Raw genomic sequence first — 17,012 nt, 5'->3', positions numbered from 1 at the left:
TGTGTGTGTTGGGGGAGGGGGGGCGGGCTAGAGCAGGAGGGTAGGGGAGCAGCATGAAGGCACACATCCATAAACTGGGGCAGGAGGTGTCCTAAATGAAAAGTAAAGTGAATTTCTGTGTCTTGTCACAAAATAATGAGGAGATAGGGCTCTTGTTCATGGGGCTGTACAATGCATTCACTCTCAATCGAGGGGGCTAGTAGTTAAACGCCAGGTCCTGATGTATGGCTTCAGATTGGAGAAGAATTTATCTGTGCTCAAACACAGACTGTTAGGGCTAGGTGAACACATGCTTGGGTGGGTTCAACACAAAGGGTTCGTAGTCTAGCTGTCTTCCTTTTCAAGCTGTCAGCGCAGTGCTTTTTACATGAGATAGTTCTTAACCCTGCACTTGATATCAGGTGCGAGATTCTATAGTTTGCTAAAAGTTATTGATTTGATCCCACTGCAGTTCTTCTAGAGTAATTGTTCTTAATTGGACCCTCTCAGTATTGAAATGGGGGCGGCTGTTAAGATGTGGTCTCCCTGTATCTCCAGCTAGCGAACACATCAGACCCCCTTCTTTATTCAAATTGCACCACATTGCATTTCTCAAGGGTGATATATGTTTTTGTGAACACAATGTTTGTTGGCTTTAACTTTTTAAACATACAATTGTTCCCTAATTAGTTTGCTCATAATTAATTTATGTATTTCGTTTGATGTATACAGTAGCAATACTTTGAAAGCAACTATGCCAATCCTTTGCATAAATTTGTACCATTTTACTGCAGAGTTCAAAAGAAAACAGGACTGTGTTTAGAAAAACACACAATGAATAATACGCTCCATTTTTACAGTGTTTGTTTTTAACTGAAATATTAATGAATTAACATTTTAAACAATCCATCATCATTGTTTTGATGCCACTTATTTTTAACTAAATTATATTCTAATTGATCATTTTTGGTAATGTGCAAGAGATGTTTTCCCACTTTGTTCGCTACACAACAAAAGATTAATTACAAATAAGAGAAATGATCAAAAACATGATAATTCATTTGCAACAATAAGTCGGAAATTGCAATTCTAATGCAGAACAATGGGTTATGTGTTGCAAATTACCTCCCACTGTCTCTGGGTATTGTGCGTGTGCGTGTGCGTGTGTGTGTGTGTGTGTGTGTGTGTGTGTGTGTGTGTGTGTGTGTGTGTTTGAGGCACAGTTCTCGTATCCCAGCACTGTGCTTAGATAATGCTGGAATGAACTTTTGATGTCTTGACTGTTAGCACACAAACAATGACATAAAGCAAGAAAATATTTTCCTGATCGAGTCCCAAAAATAATTATTTCTTGATCCTCTTTTTGATAGTTTAGGGAATGAGTGTAAAACAGGAATCTCTTGGTGCATCAATATTCTGGTGTTTCTATGACCATCAAAACTCGTGGCAAAAGAGGAAGGATACCTTGAATTGGCACCAGACAGTAGGAGCAGTTCCCGGAGGACAGTAGCAGGGGTCCGTGAGAGCCAGGCACGGAGGCCGATGTGGAGGTGCCATCTTAGAGAGTGTAGCCTGTCATCCCCAATGGAGGCCCCTCCAAATCATGTTGTCATGCAGCAAGATCTCGCTCTGGCAAATTGGATCTTCCAAACTTGCGTTTGATGGATGTCTCGGTCACGGCGACCGCAGCGCCTTCTCACAAAGTGTCATTGTCTCTAGAAAGATATAGAAAAGGAAGTAAAAAGAACAATGTTCCCTTCAATCCCACAGTTTCATTAAGTTTTCAATCCCATCAGATTCATAAAGTTTCACTTAGAGCAGTCTGCCCTGGTTTGACATCCGGCTAGAGATCTACAGTATCAGCCTTGGAATTGATAGAAATGATTATTTTTTCATTTTTTTCCTAGCACAATGTATCTTTTTCGGCAGAAGTTGCATACCGCAAACCATTTCTGTTAAATGTCGCCCTCACCGTCCTATTAAGGCTGGGGGATTGCATTAAGGGTGGAGGTGAACACGCAGCTTATAAATTCAACAAAGGACCACAACGGCAATAATGAAAAATAACTACAACATTTTCTGAACCAAAAATGTGCCCTTTATGCTCCCAAGGGCACTCCATTCTTTGGTCCTTAGTACTAGTCATGGAGGTTTCTGAACCTGACATACTGTATCTTCCTTTATGTGCATTTTCTTTCATTTTTTCCTCTGTGTGCTCCACAGATAATTCTTGATAGACTCTCTGTGGCTGATTGTTGAGTCCACTCCTGTGTGTGTGTGTGTGTGTGTGTGTGTGTGTGTGTGTGTGAGAGTGTGGTGCGCACACTGTCTACCAGGCAACACGAATTGAACACTCGCACTTGAGACTGAAATATTTCTATTCCACAAAGCCGGAGGAAACCTTGGGTTTGAGGCTTTGATCGGCTCACAGAAGTGCCACAGTTTGGAGAACTTGTACACTATTTAGTCCTCCAAACCCCACCAGTGAGCACCTTTTTGATCCGTCCACTTTTGCTTTCCATAGAGTGAAATATATGTAAATTAATACTGTACAGTATATATCATATGTATATTTTAACTCTCCATGTAAATATTAAATAATAAAAGGGAGAGAGAAAAAGTAGTTGTAACAACTTTTTTCATTTATTTTTCGTGTGTGTGTGTATGCAGGGTCTGTTCATCTTCCTGATATATGGGGTGTACAACACTGAGGTAAGTCTGCATTGTGTCTCAAGGCTGTCGGAGTGAATGAGAGAAATGACAAGTTTCTGATGGGCTCCCAGCTAAAGGTGTGTGTGTGTGTGTGTGTGTGTGTGCTCCTGTGTGTATGCACATGTTTGTGTGTGTGTGTGTGTGTGTGTGTGCGCGCGCACATGTGCGTGTACGCGTGTTTGTGTTACAGAGGTAAAAAAGCGGTAGTGTCTTACCATGCGAGCGTCCCACTGCCCTTCATGCTTGGGCTAACTTATATGCATCCAGGCCTCCGCCATTAAACACTGACACGGCCGGCACCCAGCCACTCATTCCTCACCCACAATGGCTAATATTTCACTGCCTCTTTAAGTTTTTAAACTCACGCTCCTCAATTTAGCATCCTGACAATAGGCGCTCGCCTCGTCTGGCCTGCAGGAGCTCACAACCACTCTTTGTCTATGGTGGAAACAATATGCATTATAGACAGTGGAGGGAGGGCTGAAATAAATATCATATTGAAATGGTTTTGTTATTACCATTTAGATTCACTTTGGTACAGGAAAAAAAACAGGTGTAGAGACAGAAATATGAATAGGTTTAGACTTAATGGATGAGGTTCGATTGGAAGATCGCTCTTGGTCAAATTGTTATTTTCTGTTGCTATGTAAATAAGGCTAACTTTAAATGTGCATAAGAACATGTAAGAGTCAGACCTTAGTCTGGCTAGAAAGCAGGGCAATTTGTGAAGTCTCGGCTGATTGCTCATTTCAAGACGCTATGCTTGAGGCTCTGTATTCAGCAGGTGTTTCAAAGGAGATCTATAATAACTTAGATAATGCTATCACCATACTGTTACTGTCCATACTAAGCAGAAAAATAATTTGTAACTGAAATTGCAACAAATATAACTGACTAAGGTGTAACAACAAAGAAATATAAACTCAACTGACTTCTGTTGCATAATATATCCAATGCATTTCTCAAATACTGTATATTATAAAAAAGATTACCATTATTAGACAGCATTGAGTATATCTTTGAGTTAACCTTTGAGTAACCCTTTGATCTACGTACTGTACAAACCTCCTCCTCTCCACCTTCATTCTCTCCTCCTCGCCATCCCTCCTTTCTATCTCCCTCCACCCGAATCATCTCCTCCTTTCCATCCCTCCTCTCTATCTGCCTCAACCCTCATCCTCTCCTCCTCTCTTATCTCCCTCCACCCTCATCCTCTCTTTCTCTTCATCCCTCCTCTCTATCCTCCTCAACCCTCATCCTCTCCTCCTCTCTTATCTCCCTCCACCCTCATCCTCTCTTTCTCTTCATCCCTCCTCTCTATCCTCCTCAACCCTCATCCTCTCCTCCTCTCTTATCTCCCTCCACCCTCATCCTCTCTTTCTCTTCATCCCTCCTCTCTATCCTCCTCAACCCTCGTCCTCTCCTCCTCTCCATCCCTCCTCTCCAACCACCATCTTGGGGGCTCTGTACAGTATGTGACTACGAGACATATCTCCTTCTGGCCTCTTCCTGTCCTCTCCTGTTTCCCATTGTTTGTTCCCCTTTATCATCCTCCTCTACAGAGGTGTGAAGAGGTGTCCCTGAGTCATAGCAGCGCATTGACATGGCAGAGGCATGGAGGGCTGACCCCCCGCACTGTAAAATAAATCATCGCCGCATTCTTGCTTAAGTGGCTTTTTTAGTGCTCAGAATCCATTTTCTTACTCCCAAGTTCTCCTTGACCCCGGGGTCGTCACAATTTGTGAGCAACCCATGTACACTGTTATATCTTTTCAAAAGGCCAGTTTTGTAAATATAAATAACAAAAAGAATAATATTTTGATTATTCCCATCTTGTTTCTTTTCTCTCTCCATCTCCGCCTCTGCTTCCTCCTCTTGACTCCCTCTTTTCTCTCGCTCCGGCAGTTTGCTTAACGTGGAACAAGGTGTTACAAGCATCTCGTTTTAACCCCCCTGACACCCAGAAGGAAGTTCTTGTTTAATAGAATAATTGCAAAATATGAATAGAAGGATCAACGTTTTTGAGTGTTGTATAGTAAATCAGATAATTAAGGAGCGGAAAGGAGAGAAAAGAGTGAGATGTTTTTTCTGTCTGCTCTCATTTAGACAAACCAGCCCAGATCACCCGGGACAGTAACACTCAGCGACCTCCTCCCTTTGATTGGATTATCACAGACAGAGATTCACTTGCGCGCGCGCGCACACACACACACACACACACACACACACACACACACACACACACACACACTAAGAGATAGATAAAACACACAGATAGAGATGGCTACAGATACAGACGCGTATTGGAATTAGGCCATACAAACTTGATTAATTGTTTAGCCCTGCTTCACTTAAAAAATAAAAATAAGAGTAAGAAAAAAGTTATAAAAAAAAGATGAATTATTTAATATGGTTAATACAACATTTTCTGAACGGGCCTGCCAAAAGCATGGGGGAATAGGTGATTGCATATGGCCCCCAAATGAAATAAAAATTTTTTTTTAAACGCCAGGTATGAGCGACGAATTTGGGGCGCTTATTGCTCCAACATGAGCCGTTGGTGTGATTAGAAGTGCAACATCTGAAATGTGAAAGCAGACAACAGAGCAGGGGAGAGCAAAGTTAGGAATCTCCGAGTTAGTTTATATTTGTATATAAGGCAAGACCTGATTAACAAAACAAAAAACTACAGATTTCATATTTTGTAGCTCAACAAGCTGTGTTTAGTGTTGTTCAACGCAAGGTAAACACAATGGCTGGCTGAGGTCTGAGTGAGGTCTTAAAGGGGCAGTGTTGTATTTTAGAAAGGCAGAAGTGCAAGTTATTTTATCATTAGGCTACAATTGAATATGCTTTATAGGTTTAAGGTCAAACATTGCCGATATTTAATCAAAAGCATTTTCATTAAAGCTGTCATTTTCCCAGTAATTTCAAATAATTGTATACTGTATGTATTTAATAATCAGACACTCGATAAACACTTGGATACTGTTTTAGTTTTGTTTGAGCTAGCTCGACTTACTTTTCTGAAAATGAAATCTGTTAAACAATTGATCAAGTTGACATTACATGTTAGCCTTACCATAGGCTAAAAGTAGGTTTTAATGACGCAATTCATAATATACCCCTCTGATTGGATGAGCTGGGGCAGCACTTTCAAAAGGGTAAAATAATTCTCTTAATATCTTGTTCGTAGATCATTGATGACAAAACGGTAATTGCATAGGGGATGATAGCAGCTAAAGTTGGCTATACTGTAGCAAACTACTGCTACAGCCTACAGTTTAGCATGCTGTTTGCTGTAGCTAATTCAGTCAAAGACGCTTATTATATTGCCGGCAGTGGCAAACTTAGTTGATCGTAACTTCTGCCGCCTGTCTCCAAAAGTGACAAGGTTTATAATGTAACATACAATACTTGTAGCTGGACTTTCAGTGATGTTCGTCTTTACGAGACTGTTCTTCATTTGCTAGACTATCGCATGACAAACATAGGTTACAGCACAATCGATGTCTGTGTGCCTAGTCGTAGAATTCACAGTTTGTGAGTACCGGTGGTACAGCTGCGTGAAGTTTGCCTGCCATGAACTGCAATCATCTCAGAGTGGTCGGTCAACGGCTGAGTATGAAGTATCACGGGACTTGATAATGACTGTTCTTTAATATTTTGTAATTAGTAATTTATGTACGCTCCTTATCAGCAGCCACTTCCACAGATAAAAGCCAATATTATTCTCTGAGTTCCTCATGATAGTTTTTGAATATATAGAAATATTCAATCTAAATGAATTAATTGTTTGTAAGGTATATTATTTATATCTATCTATCTATCTATCTATCTATCTATCTATCTATCTATCTATCTATCTATCTATCTATCTATCTATATATATATATTATAATCGTGTATTGTGTGCACTTCAAGCAAAGACAGAACCTGAACCTGTACATTTACTTTCACATTGACTCTACGATTAGGATGTTCCTCAGGCCTCATAATTACAAAATATAAATGGCAAAGATCCACTGATATTACAGTATATTGCAACAGATCTTTAATTACAAAAAAGTATACTTTTTTCCATTATTTATCTCAATTAGCTTTTCCTTGGTGGTCACCTTGTAATTATCCGCTTTGATGACCTTTTATTTCAATAAATTCCAAGGATGTCAGCAGGTATTTACCACATACTCCTCTTTCATATGGTAATAGTTTTTTGCCCATTTACATGGAAAGCCGTGGTTGCATCATCGGTGAAACCTTGAGACAAAACAAACTGCCTTAACCACATAACGATCGTCTAAAACAATGCCCTTCCCCTCATTGTCAAACGATTCATTAAGCCGTGTCATGTAATTGCCTCATGCCGCTTTGATATGAATGAAATCCCCAGGATTTCTCCTTGAATAGCGTTTAGCGAATGTTATCTGAAATGTGGAGGCCCAGATTCTGTCAGGATTAATAGGGGGGTTTGGAATATGACACTGGCGCTGTTGATTCTGCCTGTCAGAAGCCTTCTGCTCTCTTCATTATGTGTGTGTTCAGCGATGGTGTGTATGCAAAACATCCCCCCTCTTCTACACACACGTGTATAGACACACACACACACACACACACACACACACGTGTATAGACACACACACACACCCTCATTGTGTGCGTGTGTGTGTGTGTGTGTGTGTGTATTTCTGCACGGCGTCATAATTTATGACACAACACAGCCTAATGAAGCCATAAGCCATAATGCATATTCACTAACGCGGTGGGCTGGGCTGGGGCTGGGAGCAGAGCGGCTACAAATTTACAGTGAGAGGTGACAGCACCAGCACAGCAGCCTTATTGGAGCCAGTGCATTGGAGGGAAATGCTGCGAGTTAGTTAATTAGATCTGTAGTAAAAGACTGAATTTGATCATACTTACATACTTACACCACTTGACCATGAAAATGAAATGTACGTTGATGTAATTGTAGAAGAAGCCACCCCGTTTTAGAAGTGACTTCTGCTTAGAATCAGCTTTGGGAAAATGTTAACACCAATTAATTAAATTATTTCGTGAAAAATCCTTGTCTTTTGTTTGTAGTTGATTTTTCTCCAACCGTTTTTTTTTCTGAGGCAATTCCAAGTATTTTCTTTAACAATATCTTTAATTGTTATGAAAATAAAAAATAATCCTTTGTGAAATATGTATTAAATAACAGTATGTGAGGCTCCATACAGTAGGTAACACGTGTGCTGTACTACACTACAGTATATAGACTATTCTGTAAATGTAATCTGTTCTGCTAGGACGGACCCTTTTTTCCAATTGCTCCATTTGTAGGTCCCCGGTGCGTTGTGACAGATGATAGCTTAAAGTAGTCTCCTTAGTTTGCCGGCTCTATGTGTCACTTTCAGGTCCCATTACCTCTGACAAACGTGAACATTTCACTTCTCCCCATCTCGTGGTGCTCATCAGCCTAAAACAATGCTTTTTGCCGTGTGTGTGTGTGTGTGTGTGTTTTGTTTCTCTCTCTCTTTTCTGCTCCTTATTTTGAATGTCATGCTTTGGTGGCGCTCCGATGTCGGGAGATGCCTTTGTGAAGGATTTTTAGTTTTTTTGGATCTGTTGTTTTGTCTGGCACTGTTGTGTGTTCCGTGTCAGATCCACTTATTTCTCTCTCTCTCTCTCTCTCTCTCTCTCTCTCTCTCTCGCCATCTCTCTCTGCTATAGGTTCGGAGCACAGTCAACAGGATCAAGGAGAGAAGAAAAGCTCTAAATTTTTCAGTATGTAACCTACCATTCCATTATGCGTGTGTGTGTGTGTGTGTGTGTGTGTGTGTGTGTTATACATCAAACATGTACTGTACCTCTGGTAATAGCCCCTCTCTACTCCCCGAACACCCTGCACCTTCATCCCAGCCAATGTCAACCCCACCACCGGGGTTACAAGTTTCTAATCCTGGACGAGCTGTCCCCTGACATTAAAGTGTCAGCCTAGTATTTATATGTGGCTGTAGCGCCGCTGTCTCCCGCTGCTCCCTGAGATCACTTAGCCCCGGCAAAGCGCTTTAAAAGTAGTTAATAGCCCCCCCTCCCCCACTACCCCCCCACCCCCCACACCACACTCTTACGCCAGTATGGAACCAACTTACCATTCCTTTATGTTTACCCCCCCTCCGTCTCACCCTAACCCCAACTAAAGCCCCCCCCCCACCCGCCCAGTTCGCCTCATCGCCCCCACCATCCACCTTGCAACCCCCCACCCCCACCCCCCACTGCTGCTTGTCCCTTATGAGTGATCACATTAACTCCCCTCCCGGGGTTGTGTCACGCTTTATGGGTCCCAGCAGTTTGTCCCCAGTCGTCCGCATCCCCCCCTGTCCCGTCCCCCCCTGTCCCCCCCCTCCCCTCCATCATGTCATTGAGAAGGGGAATGAGACAATTTCTAAAGGCAGATTGATTTTAGAATATCGCTCCCAGTTTCTTCCCTTTGACCCCCCTGACAGCCTGACACTGTAAAGATTGTGACTAGTAAAGAATGACTCTCAGAGAGAGAGAGGGCCGAGCGCACCTCCTCAGGTTTAGCTGATATATCGTGGGCCCGTACTATCAGTGAAGGGACCGTTTTAGTGCTTTGCTCTCTCTTGGCAATTTTCCAATCTCAAAGTTCACGACACGTCGCAGTTTGCCCATGCAGTGGATGTTTTTTAGCTAATGCTATTTGGCCCGCCATAAATCCGGGCTGAAATACTGTATCTACCTGTCTGTCGTAAGATATGAGACATTTGGCTCTAGGTGACCGCACATAACCCTATATCTCCCCTTGTTGTAAAAGAGAGGATTGTGTGTTGTGTTGTGCAGGTGATGAATACCATTCTCAGCAGCATACTGTTACTGCATATGGGATATCATAAGACGAACGAGACATGTCAAAGGAACATGATTTTATGTAAGATATACGCTATACTGTATGAAATGACCGGATGATGGATAACTAGATAACAGAACTACAGAAGTCTATAGAATTTGTCTATAGAATTTGATACCCCATTATTTAAACACACACTAAACACAACTAAAGGAAAGTGAATGTAAAAATGTTTTTATCTTATCCGATGGTCGAGTTCGGCACTCAATATACTGTAGCTTACTGCAGGTACCTCGCACCAAACCATAAACACAACCTTTGATAATTACATCAAATGTAATCATACACTCTATTCTCTCTCTCTCTCTCTCTCTCTCTCTCTCTCTCTCTCTCTCTCTCTGTCTTTGTTAATTGAATTCTCCTATCAACCGCTGTAGGTCTCTTCTGCAGGCCCTACATGCTAACACCAATGTACTGTACTGTGCAGGCAGCTTTCAGAGCCCCGGGTGTTTCCTCTCCCTGTAATAGTTACTTATACACAGCAGCTACAGTAGCCTGACCAATGTTGCCTGCCTGCTTGATACCAACTGCCTCCTGACCCCTCTGACCCCCCACTTGTACACACACCGCCAGATTGCTTTGTGAAATAAAGCTGTCAGTTGCAGCACCCAAATAAAAAACGATCCCCCCTCAATACTTGGAGTTCCGTCGCCGTGACAGCACTGAAATATAGATATAAATTGGAAGCGGATTACTTTTTTGATCTTAATTCAAGTTTTGACAAGATATAGGATGCAAGTGTGTGGGTGTGTGTGTTTGTATGTGTGTGTGTGTGTGTGTGTGTGTGTGTGTGTGTGTGTGTGTGTGTGTGTGTGTGTGTGTGTGTGTGTTGGATATCTACATTGATTAGGCTGGTTTGTCAAGAAGCAGCAGGCATAACTGTGAGTGTTTGTTCAGAGGTCTGCAATGCTAGGCATTCCTTCATGACAGGCATATGTAACACAAGAGGCCGGGCCCATGGAAGAGCCCAGCGCTCTCTCTGAAGTCTGTTTAATAGCTGTGCAAACAAATGGGATCCAATGATTAGGGTTTATTTTGGTCTCTTAGGGAGATGCTCTGTTTGAAATGTGTTGAATTATGAGCTGTGTCACCTGAAATAATGTTGTTGGTTGTATCCCTCTAGTCTAGATGAATATGATATATTTGATGTACCTGTATTATTTGCATGTCTTTAATAACAGGTTGTCTTTAATATTCCCAGTTAGCAACTGGGTGTAATTAATTTTGATTTAGATACAGTAGATCCAGTACCACTTCCTCAAATAGTTATGTCATTTTATCAACCTTTGCTCATTTTCATAATGAAATGTAGGTAAATTACATAATGTTACTATTACAGTAAATCTATAAATAATCTATAAGATGTTAATAAGTAGTCATTAAACAAATATTGCTTTCATTCATTGATACTTTAGAAATCATTGTCAGTTTAGACATTTTTGAAATAGAAATCACATCATATTAATGAATAGTAATTAACATGGTTCTATTCTCCCTTTTCTGTGTCCTCCTTTTTGCCCCTCCAGAACTGTGCCAGCTCCAGACCCTCCAGCTCAGTCACCAGCTCCCGTCCTGCCAGCTCCCCCACGCCTGCCCCGCCGGGGGGCCCCCTAACCCCCAGCCTGGAGGAGGGAGGGGACCAGGTCTCCTCTGGCCAGCCCAGCCCGCTACCTAACCCCACCTGCCCCCACACCAACACGCTGGGACTGGAGGAGGACACGGTCAACACTGGTGAGACCATAGAATTAACATGATTAGAATTAGAATGAGATGAATGAGATGAATGATTTTGATGCTCAGTCTCACCCTCAATGGCCCAGCACCCCCACTTCACACACAAGACATCGGAGGCCACACACTGTGTAACATGTATTGGGAACAAATGAAAAAAGACTGTATCTGCAAGAATATGTCCAAAATATTTCTAGGTCATTTATACCTTATTTCAGGGGTACAGTATATTGCCAAACATATTTTTTCTGTGAGGCAAGAAAATAAAACACAATAAAACACATACTTTTTTGCCAACATTGCAGGATTTTGAGTATTGCAGTAGACTCTAGGCCTATAGCCAGTAGATGAAAGACATTGGGCTCTGTTCAATCAAAACCTGCAACCCAGTCTCAGACCATGACATTCTGATATTCAACCAATACAACAATACATACCATGTTGAATAAAACATCAACTCAACTTACGTTAAACTTTTTTTGCAGTGAAGAACTATTTACTCTCACTCTTACCCTAGAACCCAGATCCCAGGTTTGATTGAATATCGCCGGTGTCTTTTTTGTGCACAGCACGCCAATCTGCAATGCATTAGCGCGGTGAACGAGAAGTAGCTCTTGGCCCGCAGAGTGAACTCAAACATGACAGGTCCTGGACTCTAACACTGTCCAGACCCGTGAACAGCTTCAAGAGAACGGAGGGAGAGGACGCTAGAGAAAGGTTTCAAAGCAGGGAAAGAGGGATTGAAAGACACCAAAGGCAGCGATCCAGATACAATGGTTAGCAGAGGATGTTCCTCCTCTATCTCTCGCTGAGTCATTGGAAGTTTGGCTGCAGGGGGATTCTCCCTTATAGATATATTTCGGTAACACACAGCTTTTTACAGTGCTTTTCACTGTAATATTATATACTGGGTAAATGGTATGTAATTGACTAGTGATGTGCTTTTGTAGTTTTGTAATTCTTATTCAGATACTGTATTGTGCTGCCTCTCAGTCGAAACATATTGCGCAAAGAGCCACTGTCCTATATCTTAACCACGAGTGTAATTTGATTTGCAGCATATACACTCACCGAACATTTTATTAGGAACACCTGTACACCTTCTCATGGTGGAGGTGGTGGAATGGTGATTCAATCTCTCTTTCTCGAGGAGAAGAGAGTGAGATTGAACTTCTGTGTAATATTAACATACACCAAACCTATGGCAGGCAAGACCAATGAAACATCACCAATCAATAATCGCTTGAATGCCAAAGTCGTTTCAAACTGGTTTCATGAACATTCTTCAGTGGCCTTCCCAGTCAGTCACCGGATCTGAATTCAATAGAACACACATGGGATGTGGTAGAACGGGAGATTCATAGCTTGAAAGTGCACCTCAAAAATCTGCAGGAATTGTGTGATGCAATCATGTCATCATGGACCAGAATCTCAAAGGAATGTTTTCAACATCTTGTGGAATCAATGCCACAAAGAATTGCCCTACCCAGTATTAGTGTGGTGTTCCTAATAAAGTGCCCAGTGAGTGTGCCTACCAGTATGTAAATACCTCAAACACTAAATGACACTGTTGTCTTCCTAGCTCTCACGTTAATATGACACAAAAGATTCAATCTCACTTTCTCGAGGAGGAGAGAGTGAGATTGAACTTCTGTGTAATATTAACATACACCAAACCTATGGCAGGCAAGACCAATGAAACATCACACATTCTGTGCAAACAGAAATATTGATATTGATTGTCAGCCTTTCCTATCCAGCTCATTTCCTGGGCGGCCCCCCTGCCGCCCTCCTCCGGTCTCAACGCTAACTGGATGCAAATACGCTCGGGTCTGCATGATTGAGCGTCTCGTGAGCACCAACGCCAGAATGTACTGTACTCTACTCTACTCTGCTCTACTGTATGCATATTATTCGGCGGTGCAGGCCCGAGCAGCACTCCGTAACTAATCATCTTGAAGAGCCCTAGTCGCCCATAATCCAAGGCAACATGAGCGATGATTGAATATTTGTTTTTAATACCAGGCAATTTTTTAAAACCGTCAGAGGTAGAGAAGGGAGGGAGGGAGGGAAGGAGGGAGGGGAGGGCAACCCTTATGGACTACGAAGTACAAGGGGAGCGGTGACAAGAACGGAGAGAGAGTGGGGAGGAAGAGGGAGAGAAAGACAGCATGAGAGAGGTAGAGAAAGACTGAAGTGAATGTCAGAGAGAAGTCAGGAGAGTGAAGAGTGAATAAACAGAGAGAGTGGAGTGTGTCACTGGGTATACCGTACGCGGCCTATCGATACACGACCCACGTATACAGAGATCTGTGCAATGTTAAAGCAGGACTGGCTAACAGATGGGCCCTAGCCCCCCACAGTACTGCGCTAGCAGCAGATCCTAGTCCTAACTGATTGTTGTGTCTCGTATGCACAAGGTCAGGCCCATTCTCTGCAGGGAACTGAGCAATCGTCCGCATTTAGGAGTGCTTTTGATCACGTTATACCTCTCCCATTCCCCCTCTGGAACTTCCGTTTCACACAGGCCAATTATTACTAAAGGCAGAGGAGGAATCTGCGAATGGCAAGGGCAAGTGGAATAGGACAGGAACACCCCACAGAGGGGAAGGACAAGTGGTTTCGGAGGACTTTGTGTAAGCTGAATGGAAGAGTTTGTGTAAATTGAATGGAAGAGGGGACATCATGTCAGCGCGTGGTCAACGTTTGCATTTCTGAAGAGATATGTTTTAATTTTTCTTCCTCACGATACACCAAGGTCTTTTGGATGCGGATCGCCGGATATGTATAGAAATCTTAGCATGCTGGGTTTCTATCTCTGCTGTCCTATCTGGGTTCGTTCGCTCACAGAGATGTACTGTACATGTCTTTCTCTCTCTCGCTCTCTCTCTCTTTCTCTCTTTCTCTCTCTCTTTTTAACATGTGTTCCTCAGCATCGCCCTCAATTAGGGGCCTAGTGTGTCTAAATAACGGGAGGGGGGGACTCTGCTCGGCTCTGTTGCATGCAACCGCAGATTACACCCAGATCCCAGATCTTCCACCAACACTGTAGGGGCCTGGGCCAGAGAGGAGGGGGGGGGGGGGTGACTCCTCCCTTCCTCCCACCCGCCTGCAACGCTGCTTGTCACGCACACTTAGCGTGATTCATTGACATGCTGCAGGATTTCTGCTCCAAAAAAAAAAAAAGCCCCAGAGAGATGACAGCATCACCTCACACCAATCTCATCTGTACAGAGCTGCTCAGCACCTCCGCTCAGGGTACTCAATCAAACCCCGGACCTGGCGGTGTCGAGGAGTGAGACGGAACTAAAGTTCCAGGATCATTTTGTGTTCATTTGGATTATTAGTAATCAGTTTCAACGTTGTTAAACAGAAATGAGCTCAGTGGAATCGAAATCTCTTTCTAGCAGCAGAGAAGAATGTTATTTTGCATTTACCATGGAAAACATCCACATATTACGGTTTTGGATTGAGTCAAACTCGTTATCCAAGAGACGCCTCCCCAGTCATAATCGAGGTCTAATGATTTAGTTATTTTGAAAACGGTATGACGTTATTGTTTCACACTAGCCATAACAGAGCATCAACTGTTATCAGCGTTTCTTTAGCCAACTTTGTTGCTTTGTCTGCAGCACACGTACAAGGTTAGTTTGTGGATGTCTTTCTATCATAGAGGGTACTATCAGACTTTCCTGAGGCTCTGCTCATCCCAAGTTAACTTATACTTTCGCAAGAGATGATAAAAGATGAAATTGAAATTGGAATTAAGATGAAATGTTTATGTGTATGTTTTCAATTGCAAAAACAGCTGGGAAGCCATGTTCACAAAGACGGATGCTTGTGTTCTCAAGATGAATACGTCGTCACGTTGGGGATTGACATCGCATTGATGAATGCCCCTAGCAGAATCACAGACACCAGCGAAGGCTGTGTGTGAGAAGGAGGTGGTGGGGGGACTCACCACGGTGGCTTATGTTCAATGTCTCACTGATGCGAAGTGATGTGTACTAATTCTACATATGGTCAAACCAAACAGGCCCCAAAAGTTCAGCCAACGCAAGAAATCACTTCCCTCTCTTTCAACTTCCCCCTCTCTTTATTCCAGCAATTTATGCATCTCTCTCCATTTTCCCCTCGATATCCACAATGACTGACAAATAACGGTGGGGGACCTTGAGGGGTTGTGTGTGTGTGTGTGTGTGTGTGTGTGTGTGTGTGTGTGTGTGTGTGTGTGTCTGTCTGTCTGTCTGTCTGTCTGTCTGTCTGTCTGTCTGTGTGTGTGTGTGTGTGTGTGTGTGTGTGTGTGTGTGTGTGTGTGTGTGTGTGTGTGTGTGTGCGTGTGCGTGTGTGTGTGTGTTGAGCTTTGGCTTGTTCTGCAGTTGTTTAGTGGATCTGTGGCAGCATATCAGGGCCTTGTCATACCGACCGGGGCTTTTGAGGACTTGATTGTAGCTTGCAGTGTAAATACCCAAACAAACAGCTGTAGCCCAATGTGCTATTGGTTTGCTGCATATTTACATTCCTTTCTCTCTCTTTCTGGCTCTCAATAAGCCTCTTTCTCTCTCTCTCTCTCTCGCTGTCTCCGTCTCTCTCCCTCTCTCTTTCCCTCTCTCTCTCTCTCTCTCTCTCTCTCTTTCCATTCACTCCTCCACTCTCCATCTCTGAATGACATACGTAGGATCTGTGGCCAAGACTGACATTAAATTGATAGCAGAACAGCAGTTTAGGGGAGAAATTAAGTTTTAAGTTGTCAGTTTAAACATTCGATTTTCTTTTCCTTTCAATTCATTTTTCTGCTTACACTGGAAATCTGTAATTCATTCTTAGAGGATTGTAACACTGTTACTGAGATATCCATATGCACTCAAGTCCTGGCACTTCAAATTTATCATACACAATGAACAAATTGAAAGATGAAATATTTAACCCATTTTGTTGTTCTTAAGGTGCTCCTAAGTGTTAATGTTTATGCATATGCACCCAACTGCTTCAAAGCGTTCAGTGGTACCACATTTATTCTTCTGCTGTTCTACATATGGCTATGCTTGGGCAAAGTCAGGGAGAAAGAAATCTATTCATAATTCAAAGAAACAACAACGGAACAGGAGCGAGTTGTCAAATATAACAAATTGGTGGGAAAAGTTGAGTTTGTATCTGCTTAGGAGGCCGGCTGCATTATACATACAGCTCTCCGAGTGTGTGGTAATGGGATAAATGATGGATAGCCAGCCTGCATAGACTCCCATTCCTCTGTGTTATTCATCTATTTATCTACTTATTTATTTATTCCATCACCCGGTGAGACCTAGACTAACTCAGGATTTGGCCCGAGCTCAGTTGCATTCCTTCTAAGTGGGCTTAACACTGCTCTTTATGGAAACAAGAATGAAATACTTGTGGGACAGGGTACGTACTATCTGATTGACCATCTTGCTGTGTGTCCAGGAGTGAGCTATCTGATGACAATAGTTATACATGAGTATGCAAGTAAATCATAGGGATTGCATCCAAAGGGTATGTTATGGGTACCTACAAAACCGACCCATGAGCGGTACATCCGTGCCACAGCAGCCAGTTGTCTCTCAAGATATCGTCGTTGCACAGCTAGCCAACCCTAACCCAAATGAAAGCCTCGGTGACCTTTTCCACCGTCACCAAAATGACAGAGTACAGCGTCTCT

At 42.7% G+C, this 17,012-nt stretch overlaps 1 protein-coding gene across 1 annotated transcript in view; it reads left to right on the top strand.

The window, feature by feature from the left end:
* The window catches only part of LOC310806259 (adhesion G protein-coupled receptor D2), a gene marked incomplete at its 5' end in the record, with an annotated part of 64,029 nt that overhangs the window by 26,041 nt on the left and 20,976 nt on the right, over window positions 1-17,012 (top strand). The window contains 3 exons of the mRNA XM_083672309.1: window positions 2,650-2,691; window positions 8,404-8,457; window positions 11,128-11,332. Coding sequence (XP_083528435.1) covers window positions 2,650-2,691; window positions 8,404-8,457; window positions 11,128-11,332 — 301 coding nt within the window. The remainder of the gene's footprint in view (window positions 1-2,649; window positions 2,692-8,403; window positions 8,458-11,127; window positions 11,333-17,012) is intronic.

The sequence above is a fragment of the Argentina silus genome (genome assembly GCF_951799395.1).
Source record: "Argentina silus genome assembly, chromosome: 6".
NCBI classification, from domain to species: Eukaryota; Metazoa; Chordata; class Actinopteri; order Argentiniformes; family Argentinidae; genus Argentina; species Argentina silus.
The sequence above is the reverse complement of the archived record's forward strand: the minus strand, read 5'-3'. Positions and strand labels throughout refer to the sequence as shown.